This window comes from Manis javanica, chromosome 2, assembly GCF_040802235.1.
Source record: "Manis javanica isolate MJ-LG chromosome 2, MJ_LKY, whole genome shotgun sequence".
NCBI classification, from domain to species: domain Eukaryota; kingdom Metazoa; phylum Chordata; class Mammalia; order Pholidota; family Manidae; genus Manis; species Manis javanica.
In genome coordinates, this window is record NC_133157.1 from 195,593,222 (window position 1) to 195,607,230 (window position 14,009).

Here is a 14,009-nt window from a genome sequence, read left to right on the forward strand (position 1 = left end):
AGAAAGCATACAAGCTTAAGAATTCTGTCACAAGAGAGAGCAATAAATGTGGAGCATGCTTACTTGTAGAATGGCTGAGAAAGTCTCAAAATACCTAGCAGTGCTGAGGGAAGATATTTCTCTCCCGAATTCAGACAGTAAAGACTGGAGTAGATGAATGCACTTTTAAAAGTGAAGATACCAATAAAAGAGTTCAATGAATATGAAAAATTCAGGAAACATGATGTCACAAAAGAACACAATAATGTTTGAGTACCTTATCCCAAAGACATGGAGATCTGAAATTTACCTTAAAAATAACTCAAAATAGCTATTTTAAGGAAGCTCAGTGTGCTGCAAGAAAACACAGAAAAATAATTCGATGCAATTAGGAAAACAACACATGATCAAAACAAAAACATTTAACACAGAGATTTTTCAGTCTGTAAATTATTAGAGTCCCAGAAGGAAAAGAAGGAGTGAAGGAGGTAGTGAGTTTATTTAACAAGTAGTGGCTGAGAACTTCTCAAATCTGGAGAGAAATTTGTACATCTAAGTTCATGAAAGTCATAGCTTCCCAAAGAAACTCAGCTTAAGGAGATCTCAAAGATGAATTATAATAAAACTGTTTAAAATCAAAGGAAAGAGAAAATCTTAAAAGCAGTGAAAGAAAAGAAGTCTGTAACTTACAAGGGACTCTGCATATGGCAATAGGGGACTTTCTCAGGAAAAACCTTACAGAGAAGGACAAAGATGATGCTATATTCAAAGTGCTGAAAGAATAAAACTATAAGGCAAGAATATTCTATACAGAAAAATTGTCCTTTACAGGACTTCAGAAGAAGGAGAGATAAAGATGTTCTGAGAAAAACAAAAGCTGATGAAATTTGTCACCTATAGACCTGCCTTGCAAGAAGTGCTGAAAGGAGTCCTTCAAGTTGAAATGAAGGATACTAATTAGTAACATGAAAACATATGAAAATATACAACACATTAGTAAAGGTAAGTATACATTCAAATTCAGAATACTCTAATGGTAAAATGTGGTGAGACATTAAGCTCACATTAAGTGGTAAGACTTAATGCTATAATAAAAGTTAGACAAAAGTTCTAAAAATATTTTTATGTTCAGTGAAATAAGTCAGGCAGAGAAAGACAAGTATCAAATGATTTCACTCTTCTGTGGAGTATAAGAACAAAGAAAAAACGGAAGGAGCAAAACAGCAGCAGACTCACAGAACCCAAGAATGGACTAACAGTTACCAAAGAGAAAGGGACTGGGGAGGATGGGTGGGAAGGGAGGGATAAGAGGGAAAAAGGGGCATTACAATTAGCACACATAATGTAGTGGGGGGGCGGACACGGGAAAGGCAATATACTCAGAGAAGACAAGTAATGATTCTGTAGCATCTTACTATGCTGATGGACAGTGAGTGTAATGGGGTATGTGGTGGGGACTTGATAATAGGGGGAGTCTAGTAACCATAATGTTATTCAAGTAATTGTACATGAACGATACCAAAATAAAAAAAATAAATATAAAAAGTGGGGAGAAAAAGGCAAAAGATTTTTTAATGTAACTGAAGTAGTTAGTGTAAAACAATTATATCTATAATATGATCTATGTAAGTCTCATGGAAACCGCAAGGCAAAAACCTACAGTACATTCACAAAAAGAGAAGGCAATCAAATCATACCACTATGGAAAATTGTCTATTCACAAAAGAAGAGGAAGACATGAACATGGAAGGCACAAAACAGCAAGATAACAATTGACAAGATGGCATTTGTAAGTCCTTACCTATCAATAATTATTCTAAATGTAAATGATTAAAGGTATAGAGTAGCTAAATGGATTTAAACACACACACATACACACACAGAGATACAAGGACCCAGCTATACACTACTTAAAAGACACTAAATTTAAGGACACAAAATGCACAAAGTGAAAGGATGACAAAATATGCAAGTGGAAACTAAAAGAGAGCAGTATCTGAAAAAATAGACTTTAACTCAAAAGCTGACCACAATACAATGAAGACCATTATGTAATTATAAAAGGGTCAATTATTCAAGGGCATATAACAATCATAAATATATATGTGATCAACATCAGAGCATCCAAATATATTAAGCAAATATTATCAGTTCTGTAGCCACAGTATGTAATAGTAGGTGACCTCAATAATCCATTTTCAATAATATACAGATCACCCAGAGAGAAAAGCATTAAAAAGACAGTGGACTTGAGCTGTATTTTAGACTAATTAGACCTAACAGACATATACAGAAAACTCCAGAGCAGCAGAATACATGCTCTCAAGTGCACACAGAATATTCTCCAGGGTAGATTGTACATTGAGTCACAAAAGAAGTTCTAGTAGAGTTAAGAAGATTGAAATAATATCAAACATCTTTTCCAACCATAATGGCATGAAACTAGAAATCAGTAATAGGAAGAAAATTTGAAAATTCATAAGTTCGAAATTAAATTGTACATTCCTGAACAATCATTTGAAAAAGAAATTCACAGGTAAATTAAAAACAAAAAACTGAAAGAAACAAAAAAAATAGGAACACAAAATACCAAAACTTATGGGATGCAGCAAAAGCAGTTCTGAGAGGCAAGTTTATAAATAAAGGCCTACATTGAGGAAAAAAAAAATTTCAAATAAACAACCTAACTTTACACCTCAAGGTATTAGAAAAAGAATAAAGTAAGTCAAAGTTGGCAGCATGAAGGAAGTAACAAAGATCAGAGCAAAAGTAAGTGAAATAGAGAAGAGAAAAACAAGAGAAAATTAAAGAAACTAAGAGCTGGTTTTTGAAAAGACGTTAAATGGACAAACTTTTAGAAAAATGCCTAAAAAAAACAAAAAGAGAAGACTCAAATAAGAAACTTCAGACGTGAACGAGGAGACACTACACAGATACCACAGAAATAAAAAGCTTCAAAGAGGTTGCTATGAACAATTGTACATCAACAAATTGGATAACCTAGAAGGAATGGATAAATTCCTAGAAACAGACAACCTACCAAGTGAATCATGAAGAAATGGAAATTCTGAGCAGACCAGTAACAAGCAGAAGGCAATCAAATCATAGCACATACTAATCAAAAACCTCCCAGCAAAGAAAGGCAAAGGACCAGATGGCTTCATGAGTAAACTTTACCAAACATTTAAAGAACAATTAATTAATGTCAATCCTTGTTAAACCTCCAAAATATGGAAATGGAGAGAACACTCCCAATGTTTTATGACACCAATACTACCCCAATACAAAAGCCAGGTAAGTATACTACCAGAAAAAACAAACAAACAAACAAAAAAGAACAAACTGCAGACAATATCCATGAATGATTGGATGTAAAAATCCTTAACAAAATACTAGCAAATTGAACTCAACAGCACATTAAAAGGGTCATATACCATCATTAAGTAGGATCATTGCTTGGAATGAAAAGATGGTTTGACTAATGCAAACTAATGTGTGATACATCATATTAAGAGAATGAAAGATAAAAACTATATAGTAATCTCAAAAGATGCAGAAAAAGTACTTGACAATATACATCCTCTCAGGTTAAAAACTCAACAGGATAAGTATGGAATGAATCAACCTCAACATAATAAAGGTCATATGTGAAAAGCCCACCACTAATATCATACTTAATGATGAAAGGTTGAAATCTTTCCTTTAAGATTATGAATAAGTTTAAGGAAACTCACTCTTTTGATACCTATTCTACATAGTATTGGAAGTCATAGCCAGAGAAATTAGGCAAGGAAAAAAGAAAAATTAAAGACATCCAAACCAGAGAGGAAAAGTAAAATTGCCTCTGCTGACAGATGATAAAAACTTAAATAGACTAAAAGACTCCTGCAAATATATAAAATATATACTAAATATACTAAAGACTCCCCCAAACAAAATAAGAAAAGAAATTCAATAAGGTTGCAGGCTACAAAATCAACATACAGAAATTATTTTTGTTACTATACACTAACATTATATCTGAGAAAAGAAAAAAATAGTATTATTTACAATAGTATAAAAAGAAAAAATTAAAATACTTAGGAATAAATTTAACCATGGAGTTAAAAGATCTGTAGCCTGAAAGCCATAAGATTTTGATGAAAGAAACTGGCAGACACAAATGGAATATATTCCATATTTATGGATTGGAAGAGTTAATATTGTTAAAATGTCTATAGTATCCAAAGCAATCTACAGAGTTAATGTGATCCTTGTCAAAATGCTAATGGCATTTTTCATAGAACTAGAACACATAATTCTAAAATTTGAATGGAAGCACAAAAGATGCCAAATAGCTAAAGTATACTGGAAAAGAACAAAGCAGGAGGCATTATTCTTTCTGTCTTAAAACTATATTACAAAGCTACAGAAATCAAAACAGTGTGGTACTGGCATAAAAATGACACATTGACCAATGAAACAGAATTGAGAGACCAGGAATAAACTCTCACATATACAGTCAACTAACATTTGGTGAGAAAGCTAATAGTCTCCTCAATAAATGGTGTTGGGAAACTGGATAATCATATACAGGAGAATTAAATTGGACCCCCTTTCCTACACCACTCACAAAAATGAACTGGATGTAGATTAAAGACTTAAACACAAGACCTGCTGTTATAAAAGTCCTAGGGAAAAAAAACAGGATAAAAGCTCCTTAACATTGGTCTTGACATTAATTTTTAGTCATGACACCAAAAATACAAACAATAAATAAAACAAATAAAAGTGAGATTACATCAAATAAAAAAACCTTCTGCAAGGCAAGATAATAATCTATAAAATGAAAAAGGCAACCTAAGAAATGAGAGAAAATATTTGCAAACCTTCTACTTAATAAGGGGTTAATATCCAAAATATAAGGAACTCTAAAACTTGATAGCAAAACAAAGCAAAACAAACATTAAGAAAAATAAAAGTAACAACAACAAAACAAATCAGGTGAATCATGGAGAACACAGCCTGTGATTCCGTCACTTCTTCCTATGTTGCCAAACAGTAACTACACCAGTGGGGGTGAGGATTTGATAATATGGTAACTGTGGAACCACTGTGCTGTGTATTTGATACCAATGAAAGGTTGAATATCAATGACACTTAGATTTAAAAAAGTACTTTATTGCTAAAAAAGAAAAAATCAGCAGAGTATTTGAATAGACACCTTTCCAAAGGAGACATACAAATGACCAAAGGTATGTGAAAAGATGATTAACATCACTGATTATCAGGGAAATGCAAGTCAAAAGCATGATGAGATGTCACCTCACCTGATAGAATGACTATCATTAAAAAGACAGAAGATAAAAAGTGTTGGTGAGGATGTGGTGAATAGGAACTCTTGTGCACTGTTGGCAGGAATGCAAATTGGGAGAGCCACTGTGGATAACAGTATGGAAGTTCTTCAAAAAATTAAAAATATAAGTATCATATGATTCAGCAATCTCACTTGCGGGTATATATACAGAGGAAATGAAATCAGGGTCTCAAAGAGGTATCTGCATGCCCATGTTCATTGCAGCACTATTCACAAAAGATATGACAGCAACCTAAGTGTCCACCAATGGATGGATGGATAAAGATGTGGTATATATGTATATATAATGGACTATAATTCATCCATGAAAAAGAAGGAAATTCTGCAATTCACAACAACATGGATTGACCTTGAGGGCATTATGCTAAGAGAAATAGGTCAGAGAAAACAAATACTACATGACCTATTTATATGTGGACTCTAAGAAGGTGAACTCTTAGAAACAATGAGTAGAAAAGGGTTTGCCAGGAACTGGGGGTGGTGGATATAGAGAGATATTGGTCAAAGAGTATAAACTTCCAGTTATAAAATGAGTTATGTTCACAGGACCCAATATATAGCATGGTGACTATAGTTAACAGTATTGTATCATACACTTGAGAGTTGCTAAAAGACTAGATCTGAAATGTTCTTAACCACACACATACACACAAAAAGGTAATTTAAGGTATGGTGGCATTAACTATCCCTACTGTGATAATCACTTTGCAATAGATACATGTATCAAAGCCCACAATGTATACCTTAAACTTACACAATGATATATATCAATTAAATTTCAATGAGCTGGAAAAACTAAAATTTTGCATTATATTCACAAAAGAGTTTACAGTTTTCTACTGAGACTAGCATGGGAACATACGGTACATAAAAAGCAGATGGAATAATTTAAACAGCACTGGCATTACCTGGTCTTTAAAAGCTTGGTAATATTTCTGTGTGGAGACATTTGGACCTGATATTTGGGTGTGTACATTTGAGAAGGGAGGCTAAATAATATTTTCTACATTATTCCTATAATGATTACTCTATTTAGAATTTCTGTTTTTATTGGTATCAATTTTGGTAAATTTCATATTGAATTTTTGTTTATTTCTCAATGATTTGCTTTGAGAATATTAATGTTATGTTATTTGGTGCATACATACTTAAAATGGAAGTTATTGGCATAATTTTTACTCCTTTTAAAAGTATAAAATGCTTTTATTTTTCTAAAAAATATAAATTTGGTGAGGATGTGGAGAAATTGGAAATCTTTTACAATGTTGGTGGGACTATAAAATGGTGTAACTGCTTTGGAAAACAGTATGAAGTTTTCTCAAAAAGATTAAGACCTGCCATATGATCTTGCAATCTCACTTCTGGGCACATTTCCAAAGAATTAAAATCAAGAATCAAAGAGATATTTTCACTCTTATGTTGACTGCAGCATTATTTACAACAGCCAAATAATGGAAACAACCTAAATGTCCATCAATGAATGAATGAAGAAAAGATGGTATACACGTACAATGTAATATTATTCAGTAATTAAAGAGAGAAGGAAATCCTGCCAAATGGCGACAACATGGATGCACCTGGTGGACATTATACTAAGTGAAGTAAGCCAGACACAGAAGGCAAATACTACTTAACACCACATGTATGAAGTATCTACAATAGTCAAAATCAAACTCATAGAAATAGGGCTAGAGGTTGGGGAAATGGGAAGTTGCTGTAAAGTTTCGTTATACAAGATAAGTAACTTTTAGAGATATGTTGTTCCACACTGTGTCTGTAATTAACATTATTTCTGTATTATGCACTTAAACAATTTCAGAGAGTAGATCCCATGACAAGTGTTCTTAGGATAAAAAAGGAAAAAATGAGAATTCTGATGAAATTCTTAAATCTTAAAAAAATAAGACAATGTTCTCTTTAGACAAAGTCCATTTAATTTCTACAGTCAGAAATATTTAAAATTAATATAAAATATTTGTATCTTTCCTGAACAAAGAGTTCATGATACTTGATTTACCTGTGTATTCCAGGTGAAATCCGGCAGCAGAAACACTGATGTCTGATTGAAAATTTAGATAGAGATTATTAGATGTACTATTCAAAAGATGCGGTATTGTTGTTCCTGAAATGATAATTGAAAAGGCAATCAATGATCACATAATAAATATTACAGTAAAAGTAAGTTAACTACTAATCAGCCAATAGACTGTTGCTGAAATTATGTATTAGTCAAGTGCTTTTCAAGAATTTTTAAGTAAAAATATTTCTCACAGATTTCTTTTTAGTTTTATTTTCCTTGACTATCTCCAAGGAGATAAACTACTGAGATCACTTTAGATTGCTCCCTAAAAAAAGGCAGGAGCAACAAGAACAGACCAAAGTCAAAGCAGTAAATTTTACAGATCACCTAAAATAAATATTTTGAATTCCATGTGGATTTCAAAATTCAATGCATGAGCTAACAATAAACTGAATTTTAAAGTGTGCATGTGATTTTTATGGTACAGTAACTTAAGATTTTGTATGGGTTCAGAGGAGATATGCATTTATTACCCTTTATTATATTAAAATTATTAAATATTATATATATATATGTATGTTCTATACCAAATCAGGTACCTTGGTATTTTTTATATTCTGACAGCAAAGCTGGTAGTTAGTGTTCCAAAAATACCATTATGAACTAGTATTAGCTTTGTCTCTCAGCAAATGCATTATAATGATGTTCTTCTGAATTTCTAGAGGAAATCAACTTTATTCAATTATTGAGTCAAAGTAGAAAATATCTGCTTGAACCAATTACTTCTTGACTATTTGACACTGAGTACTAGTTCAAAATCCTTCTGACTACAACTCAAGCAGTTTCAAATGACAAGCCTAAAAATAACTGTCAACTGTATGTTTTAAGATAAAGTTCAATAAGCCTATGAGCTCAATGTTGCAAATTTATTTTATAACTAGGCACTTGACACTTTATACAACTCTGTGAACCTTAACCACTGACTGATCCTTCTATAAGAGAAATCAGGATGACTTCATTATAGAACACATCCTTGATTCTGTTTTTGTTTTCGTTTTGCTTTCTGAACTTGCTCTCTGTCCATAGTGTCCTATCTATATCCCTGGAAATAGGTAAATAGAAATTCAAGGTCACTCAACTTGCTTTTAGTCTTTTAGGGGATCTCAGTGATTAAGAGTTCTGATTCTGCAGTCACACCAGCTGGGTCCCAGTCTCATTCTAATATTACTGTACAACCTCAGGCAACTTAATCACTGTACACTTCAGTGACCTTCCAAGACTGCTAGGAAAGACCAAATGAGGAAATGTATGAAGGCCTTACACAGAGCTAGCACTCTGCAACAACAGCTGTTATTCATCCCTTTTACCATCTTTATTGTTGTATTTAATAGACTATTACAACTAATCTAGTATAAACAAACATATATTCAAATTTTTATGATTTTTTTCCCAAGAAAGATTTCTTTCTAAATCTACATCTAAAATATTTTTTATGACTAAACCAAATTACTCCCACTCTAGATATTTCTTCTTTCCTTTACTCAATTAGGATGCTGAAAACTAGTTACCATACTTCATTTAAAAATCTATTAAAAACTTAAAATCATTAAACTGGTTTCAGTATATCTGAAATGTGTAAGTTAATAATCACATGTTCATATTTTTAGAGTTAAAAAGTATATTTAAAGACTATAGTTAAAATTAAAGTAAAACTTGATTTCACCTTTTGTATGCTGAAAGAAGCTGTTAGATTATTGCATAAATTACCTTTAACAACCTTAACAAATTTAAAAACCTCCTGGTCTTTGTATGTGTATATATATTAATTTTATATAATTTTATTCATTTCATAGAAATAATTTTGCATTCTCTTTATTCTTACTCAACAGTGCCTTGCAGTATTTGCTGTGTTGTTACATGGTCTCTATAATTATTTTAATGGCTGTGTACCATTATATTTATTGGACAAGCATTGTCTAATTTTTAACTATTATTGTTTATCCTTGTTTTTTTAAGGGAAAGGGGCACACATACTCTTCCTGAACCACAGCTCAGCTGAAAAAATTACCATTAATATAAAAGCATCAGTAAATAATTACACAGATACAGTAAGAACATAGTAAGGTTTTAAAGAGCAATTTCATTACCTGTAAAGCCTTTCAAAATTGTAACCTTGTAATTTAGTTTCTTGTATATAGTTTATAAAAAGCAAATTAAAACCACCACTAAGACTTCTGGGAAGATCTTTTAAAAAGGAGAGATTTTTATGTTCTTAATTATATCTGATTTCAATTAAGCTAGTTCTTTTATTTACCTGAATAACTTCCAAGTCTTGGAGCATTGTTGTCTCCCCCATCATAAAAATCCAGAGAATCCCAATTATGTTCTGTAGCAAAGCTGACAACTTGCACCTGTGAAATAAGTACTGGTAAGGATACATATTCCTAAAAAATATCAATATACTCTAGTCTATTTAGCCCACTAAAGAAAGAATGCAAAGGTTGAACCAGATCACTGTGGTCCTTCACAGGATTTTAACAGAACTGAGCATTGCCATTATGGCCCTGGCCGACATGAGCTGACTTTTATAACAGAGGTGTAAGGGGCACCTACAAGTGCTCACTAGAGTGTAACAAAGAGAATGTCTGCCACCATCTCAGAGAGTTATTACAAGTGCTATGAATTTAATGCCTCAGTGCCAGGCATCTGATGCATGTTCCAAACAATTGATTACATTTTATGTTCTGGAGTGTTAAATTCTTGTCATTGATTGAGTTTTATCATTTGCTTTAGCTAGTAGGAAATAGCCAGATTAGTGGCCCACAAGTATATGGGACCTTATATTATATAGTTTTTTGAACTAGGTTTATCCTGGATACATTTTATTTTTCCTTTCTTTGCATAATTTTGCTATTTCCTGTCTTTCTTTTATTTAAAAATACAAAACAAAACAGTATTATTATACCCTATGCACATTTTTAACAGGCACAATAAGGATGACAGAAAGTGATACTTTGTAACTGATTTGGTTACATCTTTTAAAGATCATTTTTTATGATTGGAGTTGTAATAACTAAATCACTGTAATAGTACCTAAAGTTGGTAAGGGATATGCTGGATTATAATTCTCTCATATCTTTTACATTTTATTTAAAGAAAGAGGCATGTGTTACTTTGTTGTACTTCACTTGGCACAGCTTGAGCTTTTCCAAGAACACACAGGACCTTCACAACTGTGGATGCTATCTATTTTTCTCTTTGTTATTACATATTTTATAGTTTTGGAGGAGGGAAAGGAATAACTTTATTAAATCAATTTATTCAGCTAACATCTGTTTTAATGTAAAGTACTACACCCATTCATTCTCCAAATATAACAGCGGCATTCACTAAAAATTTCTTATCCACAAAAAATCCATCATTATTCTATTCAAGTGAATGCCCATGCCTCTTTTCCAGGGGTGAGTGCCACATGGCAACAGATACTCTGACTGTGAGAAAGGCATTAGTCCCAATGGCAGTGTTCCAGGACAGGAAGAGGACCAGAAATAAAGCTGTATGGTTTTATTACAACCACCACCTCCTTAAATAATCATCAATTCTCCTTCATATCTGAATTCTCCTTCAATTCAAGGAAAGAAAAGATCATACTCAGCAAAAAAAAGAATGATTCATGCAGGAATTGACATTTGGGATAAGCTAAATGTATTGAGCTTTTCCACTGAAAAAAAACAATGAGTTAGGAAGAATGTTGAGAAGGCAAGCAATGAGGTGGATTTAGTGAACCATCAGTAATCCAATTTAGCCACAGTGGAGAGCATTTACATAAGAGGAAATATGCAAGCATAGTTAGAAAAAGTAGAGAAAAGTTGGAAACAGCAGAGCTTAGTGGATAAATACAAGAGACGTTAGAGTCAGAATACCGGGATCAGCAACTTCCGGGCTCCCTCTACTCATGGGCAAATTGTTAATCTCTCTATACCAGACATTACTTCCAAAAATCACTTCAGTAATTGTATGTAATTCATAGATTTGTTGTCAAAATTAGATAATTTTAGCTTAAAACAGTGTCCAGGGTGTATTAAGAATTTACTGTATTTTGGCTAGAAGAGAGATTGAGAGAGAGAGAGACTATTGACTGAACACGACCATAATAATTAGGCAGTTGAGGAGTATTCCACTGAAGACTTTAGAAGGGGATTAAAAGGAGCATAAAAAGTACTACACTTACAGTATAGCACTGCAGTGGTGAAGAAAATAAAACTGAAAAGAAAATTTTAGCATCTACTGCAGTAGCTTGTGTGTAAAGCAATGAAAGGCTAAAGCAGGCTGGAGCAGGAAGAGTGGAATGGGACACCTAGATGTCACAAGTGTCACTATAGGGGAAGTTACTGGGTTTTATACGATTTGAATAGGGGAAGGAAGTAAGAAGGAAAATTTAAGAATAGTTAATCCTTTATTTCCCCTTAGTTATTATGATCAGAGCAGTGGTAAGAATAAAAAATGCAGACATCTCCAGGAAAACCAATTGCCTTGGTGAAAGGAAGAAAATTTATTTAATTCTGTATTCCTATGTTTAGCAGACTGAATGGTGGCTTTCAAAGCTATCACGTCCTAATTGCTAGAACCTGTGAATATAACCTTATATGGAAAAAGGTCTTTAAGGTGTGATTAAAGAAATGATTTTGAGATAGAAAGATTATTTTAGATTATTCAGGTGGACCCTAGATATAATCATATGTGTTCTTATATAAAAGATGCAAACAGAAATGTGACACAGACAGAACAGGACAAGGCAAAGTGACCATGGAGGCAAAAAAGCAGGATGTGGCAGATTCCAAGGAATGTTAGCAGCCACGAGAAACTGGAAGAGGCAAGGAGAGGATTCTTTCTGGGGAAGAGTGGAGAGTTTGGGCACTGGGGAGAGTGCAGAGTAGGGATTCAGCCCTGTCAGAACCTTGGTTTCAGAGTAGTAAAACTGATTTGGGATGTCTGGCTTCCACTACCAAGCAATAACAGAATAAGTGTCTGTTATTTTCAGCTATCTGATTTTTGGTAATTTGTCATAGCAACCACAGAAAACTCAAACAATTTGCAGTAGGATTCTTGACAAACTGTGAATGTACTTTGGCATAATAAACACATAAAGGGTGTAGGAGATGCAAGTAAATGATTAAGAACTTACTATGACAAAAATTAAATGACAGTCAAGTAAGATTTCAAAAGAAGCAGATACTAATTCAGTCGTGAGAAGAACTTCGCATTAGGTGGAGTTGTGAGGGTAGACTTATGAGGTAATACATTTCCAATCACTAAAACCAGATATCCCTCATACAGACATTCAAGCTCTATTTTACTTAGGAAGATTATATGAACTCATGATAATCATTCTACAAATTGACACAATTAAGTAACAAACATTTTTTCCCATGGTTCATCACATAAAGATTGCCCTTTTGCTTGATAATTCCATTGCTGTTGGACATGGCCCCTTAGGAATTCTCCCACCCAATTTATTTTGCTAAAATACATGAACAGGCAAATGAATGAATTCACTCCTACTTCTCCCTATAAACTTCTCATGTGACATTAATGTAACAAATTGGTGTATTTATTGAGGTTATTTTCAAAGGAAGCTCCATCATTTAATATTATTTGTAACTTATTCATCATTTTAAATGTGTCTGCTCTTCTTTCCACTAGAGGTTATTCCATTTCATTTAATACATGATATATTAGATTTATATAATTCTTTATTCACTTACATATTCAGTGCAACAGAACAAAATACAATAAGCATTGCTTTTAGGTAAGTGTAGTGAAATTTCAAATATAACTTATATATTACATATGTATGTGTGTGTTATATAATTTACCATGATTTAGCAACATGTCTAAAATTAACATACATATAAAAGGTTAACTGGGAAAAAAGTACTTGATAGTCCTTTAGAGTATTTAAACGTGCAATACACTTCACATTCTATAAAGTTTGATAAGTGTCCTGTAAAATTTTTTTTCCTAAGTGTAATCATTAAGCAAAATGCTTCATCAAAGAAAGATTTTATAGTCTCATTAGCATAAATGTCCAGGTTTGAAGAGTGTTTGACTAGGACAAGTGATACACAAGATCCTTTTTCTGCAGATGTCTTATTAACTCACCATGCCCTGTTAACTCCTTAAAATAACTTAAACTAACTCCAAACTTTACTGCTTGTGAAGGTATATTCATTGGTTCATTCTAAGAATATTTACTGAGCATATCCTGCCAGGTGCTGTGCTAGATGCTTGAACAGGATCGGTTACTGCCCTCATGAACCCGCAGATAAGTAAGTAATAAAATAAGATGTGATGGGTGTTATGAGAAGGAATACAGGACTTACGAGAATATATAGCATGGTAACCTAACCTTGTCTGAGGTTCATGGAAGATGTTCCATAGGAACTTTAAGTTGAGACAGAAATGATGAGTAAGAATAAGTCAAATAAAGGGGATCATGAAAGTGTTGCAGGCAGAACAAACAATAAGCACAAAGGTCCAGAGGCAAAAGAGAGCCAGGTTTTTATAAAGAATGAAAGTAGTGTGAATAGAAGAGGCAAGACATGAAGACAAAGCACAAAGGCACAATCAAGTGTGTCAAGGAGTTAAGGAAAT

The 14,009-nt window shown here is 33.0% G+C and overlaps 1 protein-coding gene across 5 annotated transcripts in view; it reads right to left on the minus strand.

The window, feature by feature from the left end:
* The window catches only part of CSMD3 (CUB and Sushi multiple domains 3), a 1,174,595-nt gene that overhangs the window by 150,307 nt on the left and 1,010,279 nt on the right, over positions 1–14,009 (minus strand). For all 5 annotated transcript variants that reach the window (XM_073229983.1, XM_073229982.1, XM_073229981.1 and 2 more), the window contains 2 exons: positions 9,670–9,766; positions 7,353–7,457 (listed from right to left, as the gene is read on the minus strand). In XM_073229983.1, the coding sequence (XP_073086084.1) occupies positions 7,353–7,457; positions 9,670–9,766 (202 nt within the window). The remainder of the gene's footprint in view (positions 1–7,352; positions 7,458–9,669; positions 9,767–14,009) is intronic.